The sequence below is a fragment of the Penicillium solitum genome (genome assembly GCF_028829755.1).
Source record: "Penicillium solitum strain IBT 25940 chromosome Unknown utg000001l_segment0_segment0, whole genome shotgun sequence".
NCBI classification, from domain to species: Eukaryota; Fungi; Ascomycota; class Eurotiomycetes; order Eurotiales; family Aspergillaceae; genus Penicillium; species Penicillium solitum.
Genome location: NW_027072121.1, coordinates 7,424,589 through 7,440,229, shown reverse-complemented (window position 1 = coordinate 7,440,229; position 15,641 = coordinate 7,424,589). Strand labels below are relative to the sequence as shown.

Here is a 15,641-nt window from a genome sequence, read left to right as displayed (position 1 = left end):
ACAAAGTTAGGGAGATAAAAAGAGTAAGGGCTATGGGGTTAGAATATTTGAGGCGGAAATTTGAATGGATGGGCCTTTCTCGCCTTGAGACATGGGAGACCTTAATACTCCGTACTAGATTGATCTTTAAAGATATATGACATTACTAGTAAAAAATAGGGACTATTTAGGCAATAGCAATAGTAATACAGAGTAGTAAGATAATAATGTGGTGGTGCTGACACGGCGTTAACTTGCTCGGCATTTGCACCTTTTCCAATAAACTTGTCATGATCGGGGCTGGCACACACATCAGCTCCGTTCAACATCGGTCTGGATAATATTCCTACGCCGCGCGGACCGCAGTACCAGGTCCAGATGACTTGGAACCAATGGATAGGCCGAACCGTCCGAGACAGGAAGAGTACAGAGTACAGAGTACAACGTATCTAGGTAGTTTCACCAAGATAGTTTACTGTGATTGTCTCATAGTCTGGAAAGGACAGATTAATGGTTGGAAGATACGTAGTCTCGGGTGGGGGGATGGTTAGCAAAGACACGTTGTATAATGGGGCCGGTGTGGGACAAGTGCCAGCTGTACCAGCTGTTTTTTTGGCTTGGGAGATTATTGGGTGCGAATCAATGCCTGAACTGGGCAAGGTACTTCGTGTTAGGGTCTAGATATTTTCTGTGCCTTGTGTCTAGGTAATTCTTACTGAATTAAGGATGACAATCAATTATTGGATATTGAAACATAATACATAATCTACTAACTATATATAGAAATATAGAATGCACATTCTTCAGAGAAGGAAATTTAAGGCTCACGGAACCTTTCGGGAAGACGGGGGGGGGGGGGGGGGGGTATTACCATGGGACAAGTCAGGCACTGATTCCATTTCTTTACTTCGTATAACGTACCTGGGTAGAATATACAAGGTCAACTAAACACCCAATTAAACGTTTCAGGTTAAACAGGTGAGGTGGATATGACTGGTTGGGGGGGTGTGCCTTGGACAAGGCGAAACAAAATTCAAAGCGAAATAATAAAGCGAAACAAAGCGAAAGCAGTGAGGCGACCGAACCTAAAATGGCCTAAAACCCGCAGGCACTAGTATAGGAAAGTTGGGGATATATGCAGGAGACTGAATTGAGAAGAAGAAAAGATTAGCGTCATGACGATTTCCAAGAGAGAGGGGGGGCGACCCGATCCCTTTCTAGAGAGATCACAGTCCTCGTGTTGATCGCCCCACTGTCAGCCAAATATTTTCGAGATTTTGATTGGAAGGGATCTGAACAAATCGGATGAAGTGCTCAGACCAATAACCGGTGAAAGTCAGAAAGAGTCCTGGGGAAGAGAAATGATTTTAATTACTTAGAGGGGAGGGGTGATAGGATATTAGATTGGGCATCTGGCTTTGTCTTTGATAAGATCTTGTAATTTTTCTTCTATGTCTATGTGACTCTTTATGTCTGGACTTCACTACTACAAAGTACACATTCCCAGGTTACCAAAGTAAACTCCAGACCTTCGATTTGTGGCGCAGTCATTCGCCCCCCTGGCATATTAGTCGGTTGGCTCGGAGTCTGAGAATAGACGGTAACTCTGACAGCTGATTCATTGTCCCATCTGAGTCTTTTTGTATCTGTTTTTTTGTCCGTCAAATTTTCACGGCAAATCGGCCATATTGTTGATTCCCCTTTTACTTCTTCCTGCATTGCAAATCATCTCCAGTTCATTCTGGATCGGTGTGGAATCTTTGCTACGTCAACATTGGAACGTCAGTTTGTTGACATTCCATATCTCTCCACCGCCTCTTTCCCTCCCCCTCTCTCACTTTTATCTTCTTCCATCCCATTCAATTCAGGGCATTGAAAGCAAATATTGTCCACAAATGTCCTCACCACCAGATATAGACCCATATGCAGTGCTTGGTGTTGCCAAGGAGGCCACCATCCCTGAAATCAGGGCCGCCCATCGAAAGCGGGTTCTCAAGTGCCATCCAGACAAGATTCAAGATGAGTCGCAGCGAATTGCTGCCCAAGATGAATTCCAGAAAGTCCAACAGGCCTATGAACTGCTTTCAGACGATGTCCGACGGACTAAACATGACCAAAAAGTCAAGATAGCCGAGTTGAAGCGTGAACTGCTGGAACGCAGACGGACAGATTCCACATACAACTCTTCACGGGGAAGTGGATCCGGCAATCGCGAATTCCGCAATGGCCACATCGTGGAGGAGAGGGTCCCGATGGAAGTCTTCTTTGAGGAGGCAATGCGATTCACGGACGAACCATGCTCCATGTCGTCTCGCAAACACGAACAGTTTGGCGCGCGCTCAAAGCCGAAACCGACAGAAGAGAAGAAAAAGGCTCGAGCACCGACGAGCATGTATCACCAAGCGAAGGAAATGCGGGATACGGCCAAAGCGACACATTCCGACCGTGCGAAGACGCGCGATCAGGAGCGACGACGACAGACCGAGGAAAAGTACAGTGTCTTTGAATCTCGTGCCGAATCCGACGAGGAGGCATCTGATTCCAGTGCTCCCCGCTATGTTCACAAGCGAACTTCAACAACGCCCCGCCGAGAGCGTGATTCACGATCCCGACCATCGGAATCCTCTCGTCGCCGTGAACGCCGCTACGACGAAGATGCCGATCTGTCCGATCACTGGAAATCAAAGATCGATAGTCAGTACTTGAATGCAGAGGATTATATCGCATCCAAAGCTCGAAGTTCCAAGTCCCCACGACGGTACCATGGTCACGACTCGGCGGAACCAGAGTCCTCCAGTTCACGATCCGCGGGACGGTCCACCCGCACCCGCCGTCGTTCTTCGTCGCGCGACAATTCCTACGAGCATCTTGAGTCGCCGCGAACCTACGAGGTCAAGCCACCCAAGATGCAACCCTCCGCAACCTCCCCTGGTATCAAGGCGTCCCTCCGCCCATCATTCCTCAACACCCGCTCCGCAACCAACGCTGGCTTCACCCGCCCAAAGCGGGAGAGTCGCGACTCCACACTATACGAAATGGCCCACGAGCCACTACCATCGCGAACTTCCAGGATGCGCGATCGCAACGACTCGGGCTACTCCAGTCCCAGTACTCCTGAAATGCTCCCGAGGGGCACTTCTCCCAAGACCTCAACCCGCTACAAGATCGTCAAGGAACCAGACCACGTGGTTGTAGAACCAAAGTCATCAAAGTACCGCTCAGCGAGATCCCCCGACCGGGACCGCGTACCCCCTATACGACAGACACCCAAGCGAAGCAGTACCTTCCAAACCTACACGGCGGAAGCCTCTCCTCGGGTTGAGACTCGGTCTGCGCGCCCTTCATCTCGCCCTCATCCGGACCACGAGTACATCGCCCGTCCGAAAGAGAAGGACGTCAAGTACGGCCGGGCATACAAGCACGATGATATCAATTTCTCGCCGAGACGCGCCTATTACCCCGACGAGGAATATCGTCCTCCCGCTGTGGGCAGACGTCAGTCTGCCTATTAATCCAATCAACCATGAAACCCATGAAACATGATCACATACGACAAATCACGCCTGCAATATGCTTCACATTTTACATTTTAAACATTATCTATTTTTTCCCCAATCTTTTCAAGGAGTCCGGGCGTTTCCAATTCTCCGCTTTTCGCATATGCGTCAGCCTGTTCCACTGCGCATTGGGGCTTTTTTTTAGACTGAGATTTCCGTTCGTGTCACCTGGTCTGCTTATCCCCGCGGAGCTGGGATGAGTGGCTAGGACCGGGGTGTATCTTTGTCATTGCCGTTGGCGCATTAGGGCGGGTATGGGTGTGGATGGTGTGTTGCCTCAAATCCTGCACTGGTGGCGTATGAAAGCGTCCTGTCGGGTTCTGCGTCTGACTACATTCTTCTTTCTCCCGTTCTTCTGTGTTTTTTTCGCTCTCTTCTCTTCTCTCTTCTTTTTTTATATACGATGTTGCTCCCGGGCTATTTCCAGATACCCCATGGACTACCTACCTGGTTGGAGAAATCCAATGAACGAATTACGATTTTTCACATGATAAGTTATGCTATAACCTTGATCCTTTGTTGGTTTCTTTGTTTCTTTTTTTTTTCTCTTTCGCGTTGTAAGACGGATATGGTTGGGTTGGTTTGGGTTGGGCTGGAAACGGGGCCACAGAAAGTGGCGGGGAAAGCATCATAAGTTTGTGTACGGTGATCGGATTCTCGAAGAATAGACTGTTGATGTATTTAGGGACACTTGGTCGACCAGTGCAACGTTGGAAAATGTTTAGAAGACTGCAACTACTGACTTGTTATACTATTGGGGGCTATTCAGCCTTGTTGAGGGTCGATCGAGGCTCAATACGAATTTGATTGTCACTTCCCCCATAGGAACAAACTCAATACATCAAGCTTTCATTCTACTCATCCCTGTCTGTTTAACAAGAGGCTGATACATGTTCATAGGAGATCTTTTATCCAGCATGACCTGGTTCCAAGGTTAGCCTGGGTGGAGGATGGATGACACCCACACCAGAGGCGCCCTGCTATTAAAAGTAGAGACGCAGTGTTTCGGGATAAATCTATGGAGGACAATAACCAGTATCAGACCGGTGGTCGAGATCTATTGTCCCTGTCAAGGGATAATAGCGAGGTGTAATCACAACAAGGCTTTTTAGACATCTCATCACCCAGGTATATGGTTCACGCGATTTCTACTCTCGGCCATTTGTACTATATGCTTGCTTTATCCCTCAATTAACTAAAAATTAAGACCGAACTTGAGACATATTGATGCGTTTTATTCCTGTTAGACAGTCCTTGCCACGACTTAGGGTGACAAGTTTTGCAGGTTAAGAGATTAGCTTGCTCCCGAAGACCACTAGTTTACCGGAAGTGGTTCAGCCCTTTGTGTTGTAGATTTGCACGCTTCATATATTTATTCGAATTCGTTAACAGCGGTAGAAGTACTGGACCAATCATACTGCCTACGGCGAACGAAAATGGCCTACCCTAGCCGAAAGCGTTCAGAGAACATAAAACCTGACTGGAATTCACGTAAGATAGCGAATATACTACAACCAAAGGTTCCTCTCGGCCTGTCGATAAAATTCAATATATCTCGAAAACCTGGTTCAAAACTATAAAGATTGATGCTGTCCCCATCTTCGCGAAACTCCCACTAGGTAGTTGTCTATCGACAATACCTAGGTATTGGTAGGCGACTTTGTTTGTGTCACTAGGGCGAGGCATATACGCTGAATCTATAGCTTTTTAGAATACTGAATAATTGACACGCAGTGTCAAGCCATCCTACTGGCTAACACTGGATTTGCTTGTAGCAGAATCTCATGGAAACCTATGCGACAGTAGTAGAATGCTCTGGGTATCTGACTTTGCAGCGTTCTAAGTGGGATTTGCACAGATTGTTTTCTACCTACATCCCCATAAGGGTCTTCTAAGGATTGATAATAGGTCATACAATTGAGGCCTGATGATATGTCTTCATCGTCTTATGAGTTCACGCGCTCCGTCATAACCCTAACTATCATATCACTACTTTTATACTTGATTCCAGCAGTTGTCTAGGTAACTCTGTCGCCTTATTTCTAATCGCAGAATGTATAACCTATAGCATTCGTGATAGTAATTTCCTTCACCCTTACCCACCAAAAGCGAGATTTGGAGTTTAAACATCAGAAGGCAACTTTTGTTATAATAGGGAGAACTGTAATGATTAGGTTGTTGCTTAACGGGGTTCGGGAGGTATATTGGCTTTGAACTTCATTTACTGTGGCTCGGATACTCTAATATAGGTACTATTGAGTGGTTTCTTTTCATACGTGCTATATTGTCAAAATATTTCAAACATCTTTCAAGTCAGTTTATACGTGAGCGTATATATACCGGCATATATCGACTTCTGATGATCTGGCTGTGCACGGACATACGCCACGATACATTGGTTTTGCGCCACTGTGGGTTCGACGGGTATCTGTAGATCCCCCGCGATCTTGTATGAGATCAAAAAGGAAATTTGGGATATTCTAATGTTGATAGGTTTTATTACCTAGCCTCACTGAGGAAGGCACACCATCTGAGGTAGCCACGATCTGGGGACCTATTCGGGAAGGTACAATCTTGGAGACTTGATAGGCTTAAGGTTTGCGGGAACCTTACTAAGGCCTTGTATTTTGGTATAATATACCTAATCAACCGGATACCAAGTACGGACTTCAAGGCTCGACCCATTGGTATCTGTAAGTTTCCTACCAACCTGGCTATCTTTCTTCATGATACTGCCCTCGTCTAACATACCTATAGTGCTTTGGGAATGCGCAGTGCTATCATTGCCTGGTAGACCCCTATAGAAATCGGCGATATTCGTCTTAAAACGGTTCATTGACACACGCAGAGAGAATATCAAAGATTGTGAGAAACCAAAGCACGACAATGTGGACCGTCCGGATCATATCGCACAAGCAGAGCAATTTACCACAGAGCTATCACTGGTTATATGCTGAAGGTTTCTTCGATGGCAAGAAAATATGTTAACTATGGACGGCAACAAGCCTTGTCTACGGGCTGAAGTGCACCCCGGCATTTAATATTTATCGTCGCCGTTGTAGTACACGGATGGCTCTTCGCTTCATTGTATCCAACTCCGATGGGCATTTCCCTTGAGTTCAACTATTTGATTTTGGCCGGCTATTAGAGATGTAAAGGAGGCTATTCTATGACGTATTATGTATCGTGATTATCGCGGCATGTCTTTTCGCTATGAAACAAGGGCAAAGTCCCCCCAATCTGATTATAAGTATCAATCAGATTCGGGACTCACTTTCACGATGCTTGATGCGCCATGCATAGCATACACCCATTTTTCTACCGTACTAAAGCACCTGGATTTCTATCATCTAGAGCTTCTAATTTTTATTCGTGGACACCTAAGAGCACAAGCCAATTTGTCGGACTTCCCAACACAGAACGGAAAGGTTGCCAGGCATCGAGCGAAGCGAAATGCGGCATGTCAGACTATTTATATGCGGGTCCATATGTTCCAGGGTCAATTGATCGGCGTATATTTTTCTAGACGTGGCTAGGCAAGGCTATACTAATAACCAGCTTGCAAAACAGTATCCAATATTATATTTGTAGAACCAAATGGATATTCAGATTATCCAAGTCCGACTTCACAAAGGACAGAGGCCATATACAATGTTGACTTTCCATTTTACGGCAGTACAAACAAGTGGCATACTTAATTACAGTAATGTCAATATCAAATCACACTGTTGAGGTAAAGATAACCGAAGCTATGTACAAGAGTGGGAGACACCTAGTAATGGTATCATATATTAATAACAAGCCGCCAGGGTTCTATGCCTACCTTGGCCTAATTTACTTCTTGCTAGCACACTGTGTCTAGGCGCATGCGCACCAATTTTCTGTTTTAAACAAGAACGTACAATGCACACATCTAAGGAGCAAAACCAGGGTTAGAACCAAAGATACTGGGATGCTGCGTATCTCGGAGTGAAGATGTAGAGCTTACCATAGACAGACCCAAGATCATTGAGAACCAGAAGAAGGCATTCTAGGAACGAAGTCAGTGCGAATCGCAAAGTATAATAAAAAGAACAACAGCTTACATTGAGAATTGTGCGGCCACGGAAAAAGCGAGATTTTTGAATCGCAACAATAGGCAGCTGAAGCATCATAGCCAGGAAACCGTATCCCCGAAGCTTCTTGGTGATGCAGCTCATGACTAGCTCGTGGAATATAGAGCTGACCAGGAATGTGATGACCATAGCCACAGGCTGGGAGAAATTACACCGCGAGGGCCAGTAGACGTGGCGGAAGAGGAAGTGGTGGACAGGGACGTTCCACTCGCGGGAAAATTCCAACCTAGATAGGAATTGGTTAATCAATTACCTAGACGTAGAAAACCTCAGTTCCAACTTACCAGTCACAAGAATTCCACCAGTCTGCATAGAAGTGACGATCGGCGAACCGAGTCAGCTCTGCAAACGCACCCAGCACATATTCGAAGATGACGAGGAACACCAGCAGGAAGATAATCATGAAGGGAAAGAGGAGCATGCTGATGGTTTCGGCAAGGACGAGAGCCTTGTCTGTGATGCTGTAGACGACACGGAGTTGGGCACTGGCTTCTGCCAATACGGGGACGATGAATTCCTCGCTTGTCAGGGTGAGCAGGAAGATGCAACCAAATACAGCAGCGGCCTTCCAGCCAATTTCTGACCAGCGTCGCTCCTTTCGGCGGGGATACTCTAACTCATAGCAAAGGGTCGGACAAAAGAGGAAGTCCACATAATTTCCAATGTGCAAGTTCTGCGGGTACGAGATGTTGCCCAGCGGGGAGGTCAACTCCGTAGCCAGATCTTCGCGCAGTCTCTCCAATGGTTCTGCGGACTGGTCTTCGTCATGCTGCTTCATTGACGGCCGACGTCGGTGTATCTCCGGGTAATGAATGGCAGCCGGGGGCTCAGGCGCCTTTTGGCCTGGCTTATCGAAGGAGGCAAGGCGGCGCTCCGTCTCGCTGAGATGCCCATTATAGAAAGCGTACGAATGTAGCTTCATCAGAATGGTCAGAGTGTGCAGTGTGAAGAACACCTGCGCAGTCCAGGTCCATTGCATCATGAAGGGCCAGCTGTTTATGTCTGTCAGCCCTCGTCCGAGTTCCAGTGTTCAAACAAGCCATAAACTCACTTTATCCATAGAACCAGCCAAAATGCCTCGCCCAAGCTTTGTAGGATCATACCCCCGCGCGCCCATCGCAGCCACTGCGGACCACCCCGCCACAGCCGGTGCATAGGCAGGACGAGTCCTGAGCTTATCACCATGGCCGCATCGCTGAGGCCCATACCCCACACATTGGCTGTCAAGAGACTCCAAACGCGCACCTGTAGGGGGTATCCGGTATCCTTGATATTGCGCAAGATGCTGGTCCCGACCATGATGGCCAAGCCAATCCAAAAGAGTGTAAAGAATCCTCGGAAGTTATGATAGTCACTATCGGGATCGAAATGTGACACGCGAGGCACATAGTCTATAGTATAAAACAGGCGATTCCGGGCGCGGACTTGCTTCCTCGCGGTTGAGATCGAATGCACTGATGGGGGAGCATCTTCGGAAACAGGGGTTGAGTGGCCACTACGGGTACGAGAAACGGATTAGTTATTGCCTTAAATCCAGTCCGGTCGTGTAAATTGAGGGCATTTCACCTTGTATCATGAACTAGCTTATCCACTGGAAGGGGGAGAGCCACGTCGGACTTTCCGTCATGCTGTATCGGCACGGCGCGCGGCCGCAGATTCGCAGATTCATTCTGGGAGACGGCGCTAGACATCCTATATGGACACAATTGCAAAATCAGGGGGTTTGCACATTGAAGACACTGAGATCCAAACTTAGAAATACCTAAGACTATGTGGGGTCAGTTCTGTTTGGATTTGTTTGGACTCGAAACTCGAAACCAAAAATCACGGGTCACTACGTCAGACTGCCTTGATAGGTACATACTATGTACGTTATCGGTATACATGCAAGCTAGGCAGATGTATTTAGAGGCTCAAACTGTTGAATTCCAAGGTTTGCTGATATGCTTACATATCAGAGTATCTTTTATCATTCGTGGATATTGTATGTATATTATATTTAAGTGCAATTTAACCGCAGTCTTTTCTCTTGCGACAAGCATTCCATTTTTATATGTTGTACTACGGAGTATAGATCCTTTAGATGGGTGTATTTTTGTATCTCGGGACATTGTAATTTCCCAAACTACCACTTATGTCAGATTCCTGCCTCAGGTGTATCTTCAAAGGCGGTGTAGATGAATGGTATCAAAAGAGTCAGGTGATCCAGGGTAGCCAAGCTAGTCCTCTTCGATACTAGTGCCCCGTGCCAAGATGCCAGGTCGACTGCCATGAGGAATAATAATACAACAGTCCAGACCTCCAGACCAACAGCCTTGACACTTCTTTTCTTTGATTGGTTTTATGAGCGCGGTGCTTGGTTCATCTACTTGCACCTGACTTTGTCCCTTCTTCTCCATTGAATATCTCCCCTCCTCGCCCCGCCGGGGGTCCCTCTGGCCGCCATGTCTTCCCGTAAGTGCTGCCCGCCGCCCCTCCTCCCCTGAGATGCATTCTGACCACGCAATCCAATCTGTCTACAGTCAAGCAATTCATTCGTAATGTCCGATCAGCAAAGACCATCGCCGATGAACGTGCAGTTATCCAAAAAGAAAGCGCTGCTATTCGCGCTTCGTTTCGAGAAGAGAGCCATGACTCCGGCATCCGGTTCGCTTCAGCATCCACTTCAATCGATTACTCGATCGATCTCTAACAATTGATAGGAGAAATAATGTCGCCAAGCTCTTGTATCTGTTTACTCTCGGAGAACGGACTCACTTCGGCCAAATCGAATGTCTGAAACTACTCGCCTCGCACCGATTCGCCGACAAGCGGTTGGGGTATCTGGGGACAATGCTGTTGCTAGATGAGAACCAAGAAGTGCTAACACTTGTGACCAACTCTTTGAAAAAGTAAGCTTCACTGTGGTTGACTTGGCTTTGGTGACTTGACTGACCCTGGGCTAACTAAAATGCAGTGACCTCAACCACTCCAACCAATACATCGTCGGCCTCGCTCTTTGTACCCTTGGAAACATTGCGTCCGTTGAAATGTCTCGTGATCTTTTCCCCGAAGTCGAATCCCTTATGTCGACCGCGAACCCCTATATTCGACGGAAAGCAGCGATCTGTGCCATGCGCATATGTCGCAAGGTTCCAGACCTGCACGAGCACTTCCTCGAGAAAGCTAAGAATCTGTTGTCAGACCGAAACCATGGCGTTCTTCTCTGTGGGCTGACATTGGCGATTGATCTATGTGAAGCGGAAGAAGAGGATGAGGAGGAAGGAGGACCAGTGGGCGTGATTGAAATGTTCCGGCCGTTGGCTGGAGGGTTGGTTCGCGCTTTGAAGGGGCTAACAACCTCCGGATATGCCCCCGAGCATGATGTGTCCGGTATCACAGATCCTTTCCTCCAAGTCAAGATCCTTCGGTTCTTGCGTGTATTGGGTCGGGGAGATGTGGCCACCAGCGAATTGATCAACGACATCCTGGCCCAGGTGGCCACCAATACAGATTCCTCAAAGAACGTCGGCAACTCTATTCTATATGAGGCCGTTCTTACGATTCTGGATATTGAAGCCGACTCTGGTCTAAGGGTGCTGGGCGTCAACATTCTCGGCAAATTCCTGGCTAACAAGGACAATAATATCCGTTATGTTGCGTTGAACACCCTGAATAAGGTTGTTGCAATTGAACCAAATGCGGTGCAGAGGCATCGCAACACGATCTTGGAATGCCTGCGGGATCCTGATATTAGCATTCGCCGGCGAGCGCTCGATCTCAGCTTCATGTTGATCAACGAAGATAATGTGCGGGTACTGGTGCGGGAACTGCTGGCCTTCCTGGAGGTGGCCGACAACGAATTCAAGTCCGTGATGACAACACAAATAGGTATCGCGGCCGATCGGTTCGCACCTAACAAGCGCTGGCACATGGACACCATTCTGCGGGTTCTCAAGCTGGCTGGGAACTACGTTAAAGAACAGATCCTGTCCTCATTTGTCCGTCTCATTGCGACCACCCCTGATCTGCAGACCTACGCGGTACAAAAGCTCTACTCGTCATTGAAGGAGGACATCTCACAAGAGGGTCTCACACTGGCTGCGACATGGACCATTGGTGAATATGCTGATAGCCTCCTTCAGGGTGGTCAGTACGAGGAAGAGGAACTGGTCAAGGAGGTTCGGGAGAGTGATCTTGTTGACCTCTTCACCAACATTCTCAACAGCACCTACGCCTCCCAGATTGCTGTCGAATACATCATCACTGCATCCATGAAGCTTACTGTGCGCATGTCGGATCCCGCTCAAATTGAACGTCTGCGCCGTTTGCTTTCCAGCCGAACCGCAGACCTGAGTGTAGAAATTCAACAGCGTGCCGTTGAATACACCAACCTGTTCGGCTACGATCAAATCCGCCGTGGTGTGCTCGAGCGGATGCCCCCGCCTGAGATCCGTGAGGAACAACGGGTACTAGGTGCTGCCCCTGCTGCTAAGAAACGTCAGAGTAAGCTTCTCCGTGGGAAGTCGACAACAAAGGTCGCCAAACCTGCAGAGCATGACCTGCTCCTTGACCTGGTTGGCGGATCCGACGTCCCTGTCGCGAGCCCTACCTCGAACGGATCGAACACCGCCGATCTGCTGGCAGACATTCTTGGCGGAGACTCGGGCATGTCATCTCCCTCGCCGGGGCCTAGTGGCCAGAAGAACCCGAACAGCGCCATCATGGACCTGTTTGGTTCCAACGGTCCTTCGCCATCCCCTCAGCCCACACAACCTGCATCCGCCTCGATGGATCTGCTAGGTGCAGGAGGCATGGGTGCCTCCGCGCCTTCGCCCTCCACCTCTCCCGCACCTGTCACTGCTGCGACCCCCGCACACACCGCGCTCAACAAGGACGGTCTCGTACTTACCTTGCAAGTTCAGCGAAGCGGGACCAACGCCCAGATACTAGCCCGCTTCCGCAACGACTCCAACTTCGACCGATTCACTAGTGTCGGCTTGCAAGCTGCCGTGCCAAAGAGCCAGCGGTTGCAGCTGAGCGCAATCAGCAAGGCCGATCTGGAGTCCGGCGACGAGGGCACACAATCAATGCGTGTGACCGCTCTGAATGGGGTATGTCAAGTTTTTCCTTCCTATTTTACACTTTTGCCTTCTTTTGGGTCTCAAACTAACCTATTACCTCCAGGCTCTTCCTGCCAAACTTCGTCTCCGTCTTCGTGTTACTTCCGCCCGCGACGGTGGAAACCCTGTCACCGACCAAGTGGACTGGTCCGAGCCGTAGATCAAATCGGTGGCAGTGATGCTAAAAGCTCATCCAAACGAATGTTTAATTTTCCCATGAACAGTCAAATCCAGTTTTATACACCCCCGTTATATGCACCTTCCTCGCTTCTATCTATCTAGACTTTTGTTCTGCCATTGATTTCCTTTTCTCTTGTACTTCGTTTCACTACTTGGAGGGGGGGATATTTTTCTTATTGCACATGCTTCAGATGAAAGTTTTAGCGTATAGGAAAGTGCAAGGTGTATTGCATGGAGTCCATGTAGTTAATGGCCCATATGAGAGTAGTGTGCTCCTTTCTACATGTACTTATTAGATACTAGTAGAAGTTGAAGTGCATTCAAAGTTGTGACACCTATGACGCAGACTAGACCCAATACATAAACCAAAATGCAATAGGCGACAGAAAGCAAGGCGCTATAACTTCAAAAGAGAATTCAGATCAGCTGCAGCCTCCGCAAGAAAAAAAAAACAAACAGTCAGTATATAATTCTGAAAGCAAAGAGACAAGTGACTCCATGGCAGGAAACAAAAAAATGCAAGGTCGTATGAATTGTCCAAAATCCAAGGCGTGAGCCCAATCTATAAGGCAGAGCCGGAAGATACCAAGACGCCAGAATGGTATATAATATGGAGAGCAAGTCCAAAATAAGTAGCCAAGCCAATCAGATGTGCTCAATGGGGCCCTCGGGAAGCAGCACCTCTCCCTCTCTCCGGTCACGGGGCAAACAAGCCTTGAGCGGAGGGCGGACAATGTCATTGAACATGAAAGTTCCATAGACAAGAAGCGCGAAGCCGGCAACTTGGAGCCATTTGAAGCTCTCCCAGCCGAGTCCAAGCGAGACAAGCCAGATGAAGAGCGTGCGGCAGGTGTCGATTGTGCTACGGGAAGTAGCAGAGACAGTACGGGTGACAGACAAACCGAAGAAGTTGAAGCCACTAGAACAAACGTTAGAGGGGAGGACGGGAAAATGGACTTGAGAAGCAAGATAAACACATACCCGATACTGATCATGATGAACACGCTGGATATGGCAACAGCACGGTTATTAAAAACCTCGTGCAATCCCTGCTTGATATCAAAGTAGCCATATCGGCCGGCATCGGTCCGTCCAACAATAAGATACATGATCAACATGCCAACGACAGTAACCAAAAAGCCGAAGACACCTTCCCAACCCACGACATGGATCGGTTCCATGGCGTAGTTCTCCAGAATCCACTCCTCCAGTACAAACTGGGTGGCTGTGAAGATCTGCGCTGCAGCAATAAGCAACACGCCAATGATAGCCTGAACAGCCTCAGGGGTCCGAGCTACATCACGCGCCTGCATAAGAGCACGTGAAGCCGCATCAGTAGCACTCCCATCCTGGGTGATATCGTGGCCTGACTCTCCACTGAATAGAGCTCCAGAAAGACCCACAATAGCCACACCTAGGACGACAATGAAGAGTGCGCTCCACTGGTATAAGTGGAGTCTGCGGCGAAGGAAAAGGACACTGAACAGGCCTACGAAGAGGACAAGGGCACCCCGAGTCATCTGGTAGATACTGGCTGCCACAAAGAGAAGACCAACATTCATGAGGGTTGTGCCGGCGATATCGCAGCTCGACGGCGCTGCAAGAAGTAGGACCTTCCATCCGCGGAGTGGAATGCGGCTGTCATCTTCGGGTAGGGGCTTGGGGTGTCTGCTGTCACTATCGAGTCCATCGACTGTGTGGTCATCGTCATGATCGAGGCCTTCGTCATCGCCGTTTATCGGGTGATATCCGCCCGCTAGAAGGGGCGAGGGGTCACTGGATAGCCGTGGTGCGATGTATTGGCGGTAGAGGAAGATTAAGCCGATAACTAGCCAACAGCCCATTTCACCCATAAACATTACGGCTCTGTTTTATCGTATAGTGTTAGCATTCATCGCTAGTGTTGCAAAGCTATGTCATCAACACGAGACGAGGTGAAACCTACGTTTGAATGACAGGCTGTTCGAACAGCTTCCGCTGGCTGGGATCCGGAGAATCGCAGTTCCGCACACATTGCATATCCTGTTCGACATGCAGAGATTAGTTTCTGTTTCTTGTTTCTTTGTAGCTCTGGATGGAGGACGAACCTGATACTTGTTAAGAATGGTGTTGCACACCCCGGTCACGAGCATCATCGTGACCAGAAGGGGAATGAGGGCATTGTTTGCCATCTTGCCCCACTGTGTTGGTAAAGGTTAGTCCAAGTGTTGAGAGGATAAGAAGATGAAGTGAGGAGACCCTGGAGAAGCCAAGTGAGGAGACAAAGCGGAGAGCTTATCGGAGCTGATAACATGTGTCACGGTATCAGGACTCCCTCCCCACAAAGTACCCGTAGGCATCACATTGGGCTTCTACATAGAACGTTGTACATTAGTCTATATTGTCCATACTCTCCAGAGCTCAGATTCTACCTAAATATTCATATACTTGATCTGCTTACTTCTTAGCTTTCCCTTTTTTGAGTGCTCAGCCCTTGCTTTTTGCTGAGTATAATTAAGCACGGCCTTAACCCCAATTTGCAATGCATTACATAAGCAACCCGATCGTGGATCCATGGATCCTCCATGCCAAGCATCAGTAGTACAACAGTCAATACTTGAACTACAAGTTATCGAGGGATAATTGATATATTTGATTCTCATACAGATTGTGTATTTGAGGATCGGATGTGGCTCTCGCATGTATTTGCCAACCCTTCAACCGATTTC

General features: G+C 48.2%; 4 protein-coding genes across 4 annotated transcripts; 2 read left to right on the top strand and 2 right to left on the bottom strand.

Moving 5' to 3' along the window:
- Positions 1–1,874: 1,874 nt before the first annotated feature.
- N7455_002840 (J domain-containing protein) lies at positions 1,875–3,491 on the top strand (the record flags this gene model as incomplete). The annotated part of the gene is made up of 1 exon (XM_040955065.2): positions 1,875–3,491. The coding sequence occupies one exon, from the start codon at positions 1,875–1,877 to the stop codon at positions 3,489–3,491; it is 1,617 nt and encodes a 538-aa protein (XP_040814425.2).
- Positions 3,492–7,422: 3,931 nt separating this feature from the next.
- On the bottom strand, positions 7,423–9,342 carry N7455_002839 (putative sterol o-acyltransferase (APE2); the record flags this gene model as incomplete). The annotated part of the gene is made up of 6 exons (XM_040955264.2): positions 7,423–7,449; positions 7,525–7,566; positions 7,622–7,877; positions 7,936–8,643; positions 8,703–9,146; positions 9,218–9,342. 6 exons carry the CDS (start codon positions 9,340–9,342, stop codon positions 7,423–7,425), a joined length of 1,602 nt encoding a protein of 533 aa, XP_040814384.2.
- Positions 9,343–10,095: 753 nt separating this feature from the next.
- Positions 10,096–12,913, top strand: N7455_002838 (AP-1 complex subunit gamma; the record flags this gene model as incomplete). Its single annotated transcript, XM_040955117.2, has 5 exons — positions 10,096–10,105; positions 10,174–10,297; positions 10,354–10,542; positions 10,608–12,744; positions 12,818–12,913. The coding sequence occupies 5 exons, from the start codon at positions 10,096–10,098 to the stop codon at positions 12,911–12,913; spliced, it is 2,556 nt and encodes an 851-aa protein (XP_040814392.1).
- Positions 12,914–13,578: 665 nt separating this feature from the next.
- On the bottom strand, positions 13,579–15,104 carry N7455_002837 (putative nucleotide-sugar transporter; the record flags this gene model as incomplete). Its single annotated transcript, XM_040955066.2, has 4 exons — positions 13,579–13,852; positions 13,915–14,799; positions 14,879–14,955; positions 15,021–15,104. 4 exons carry the CDS (start codon positions 15,102–15,104, stop codon positions 13,579–13,581), a joined length of 1,320 nt encoding a protein of 439 aa, XP_040814341.2.
- Positions 15,105–15,641: the final 537 nt, after the last annotated feature.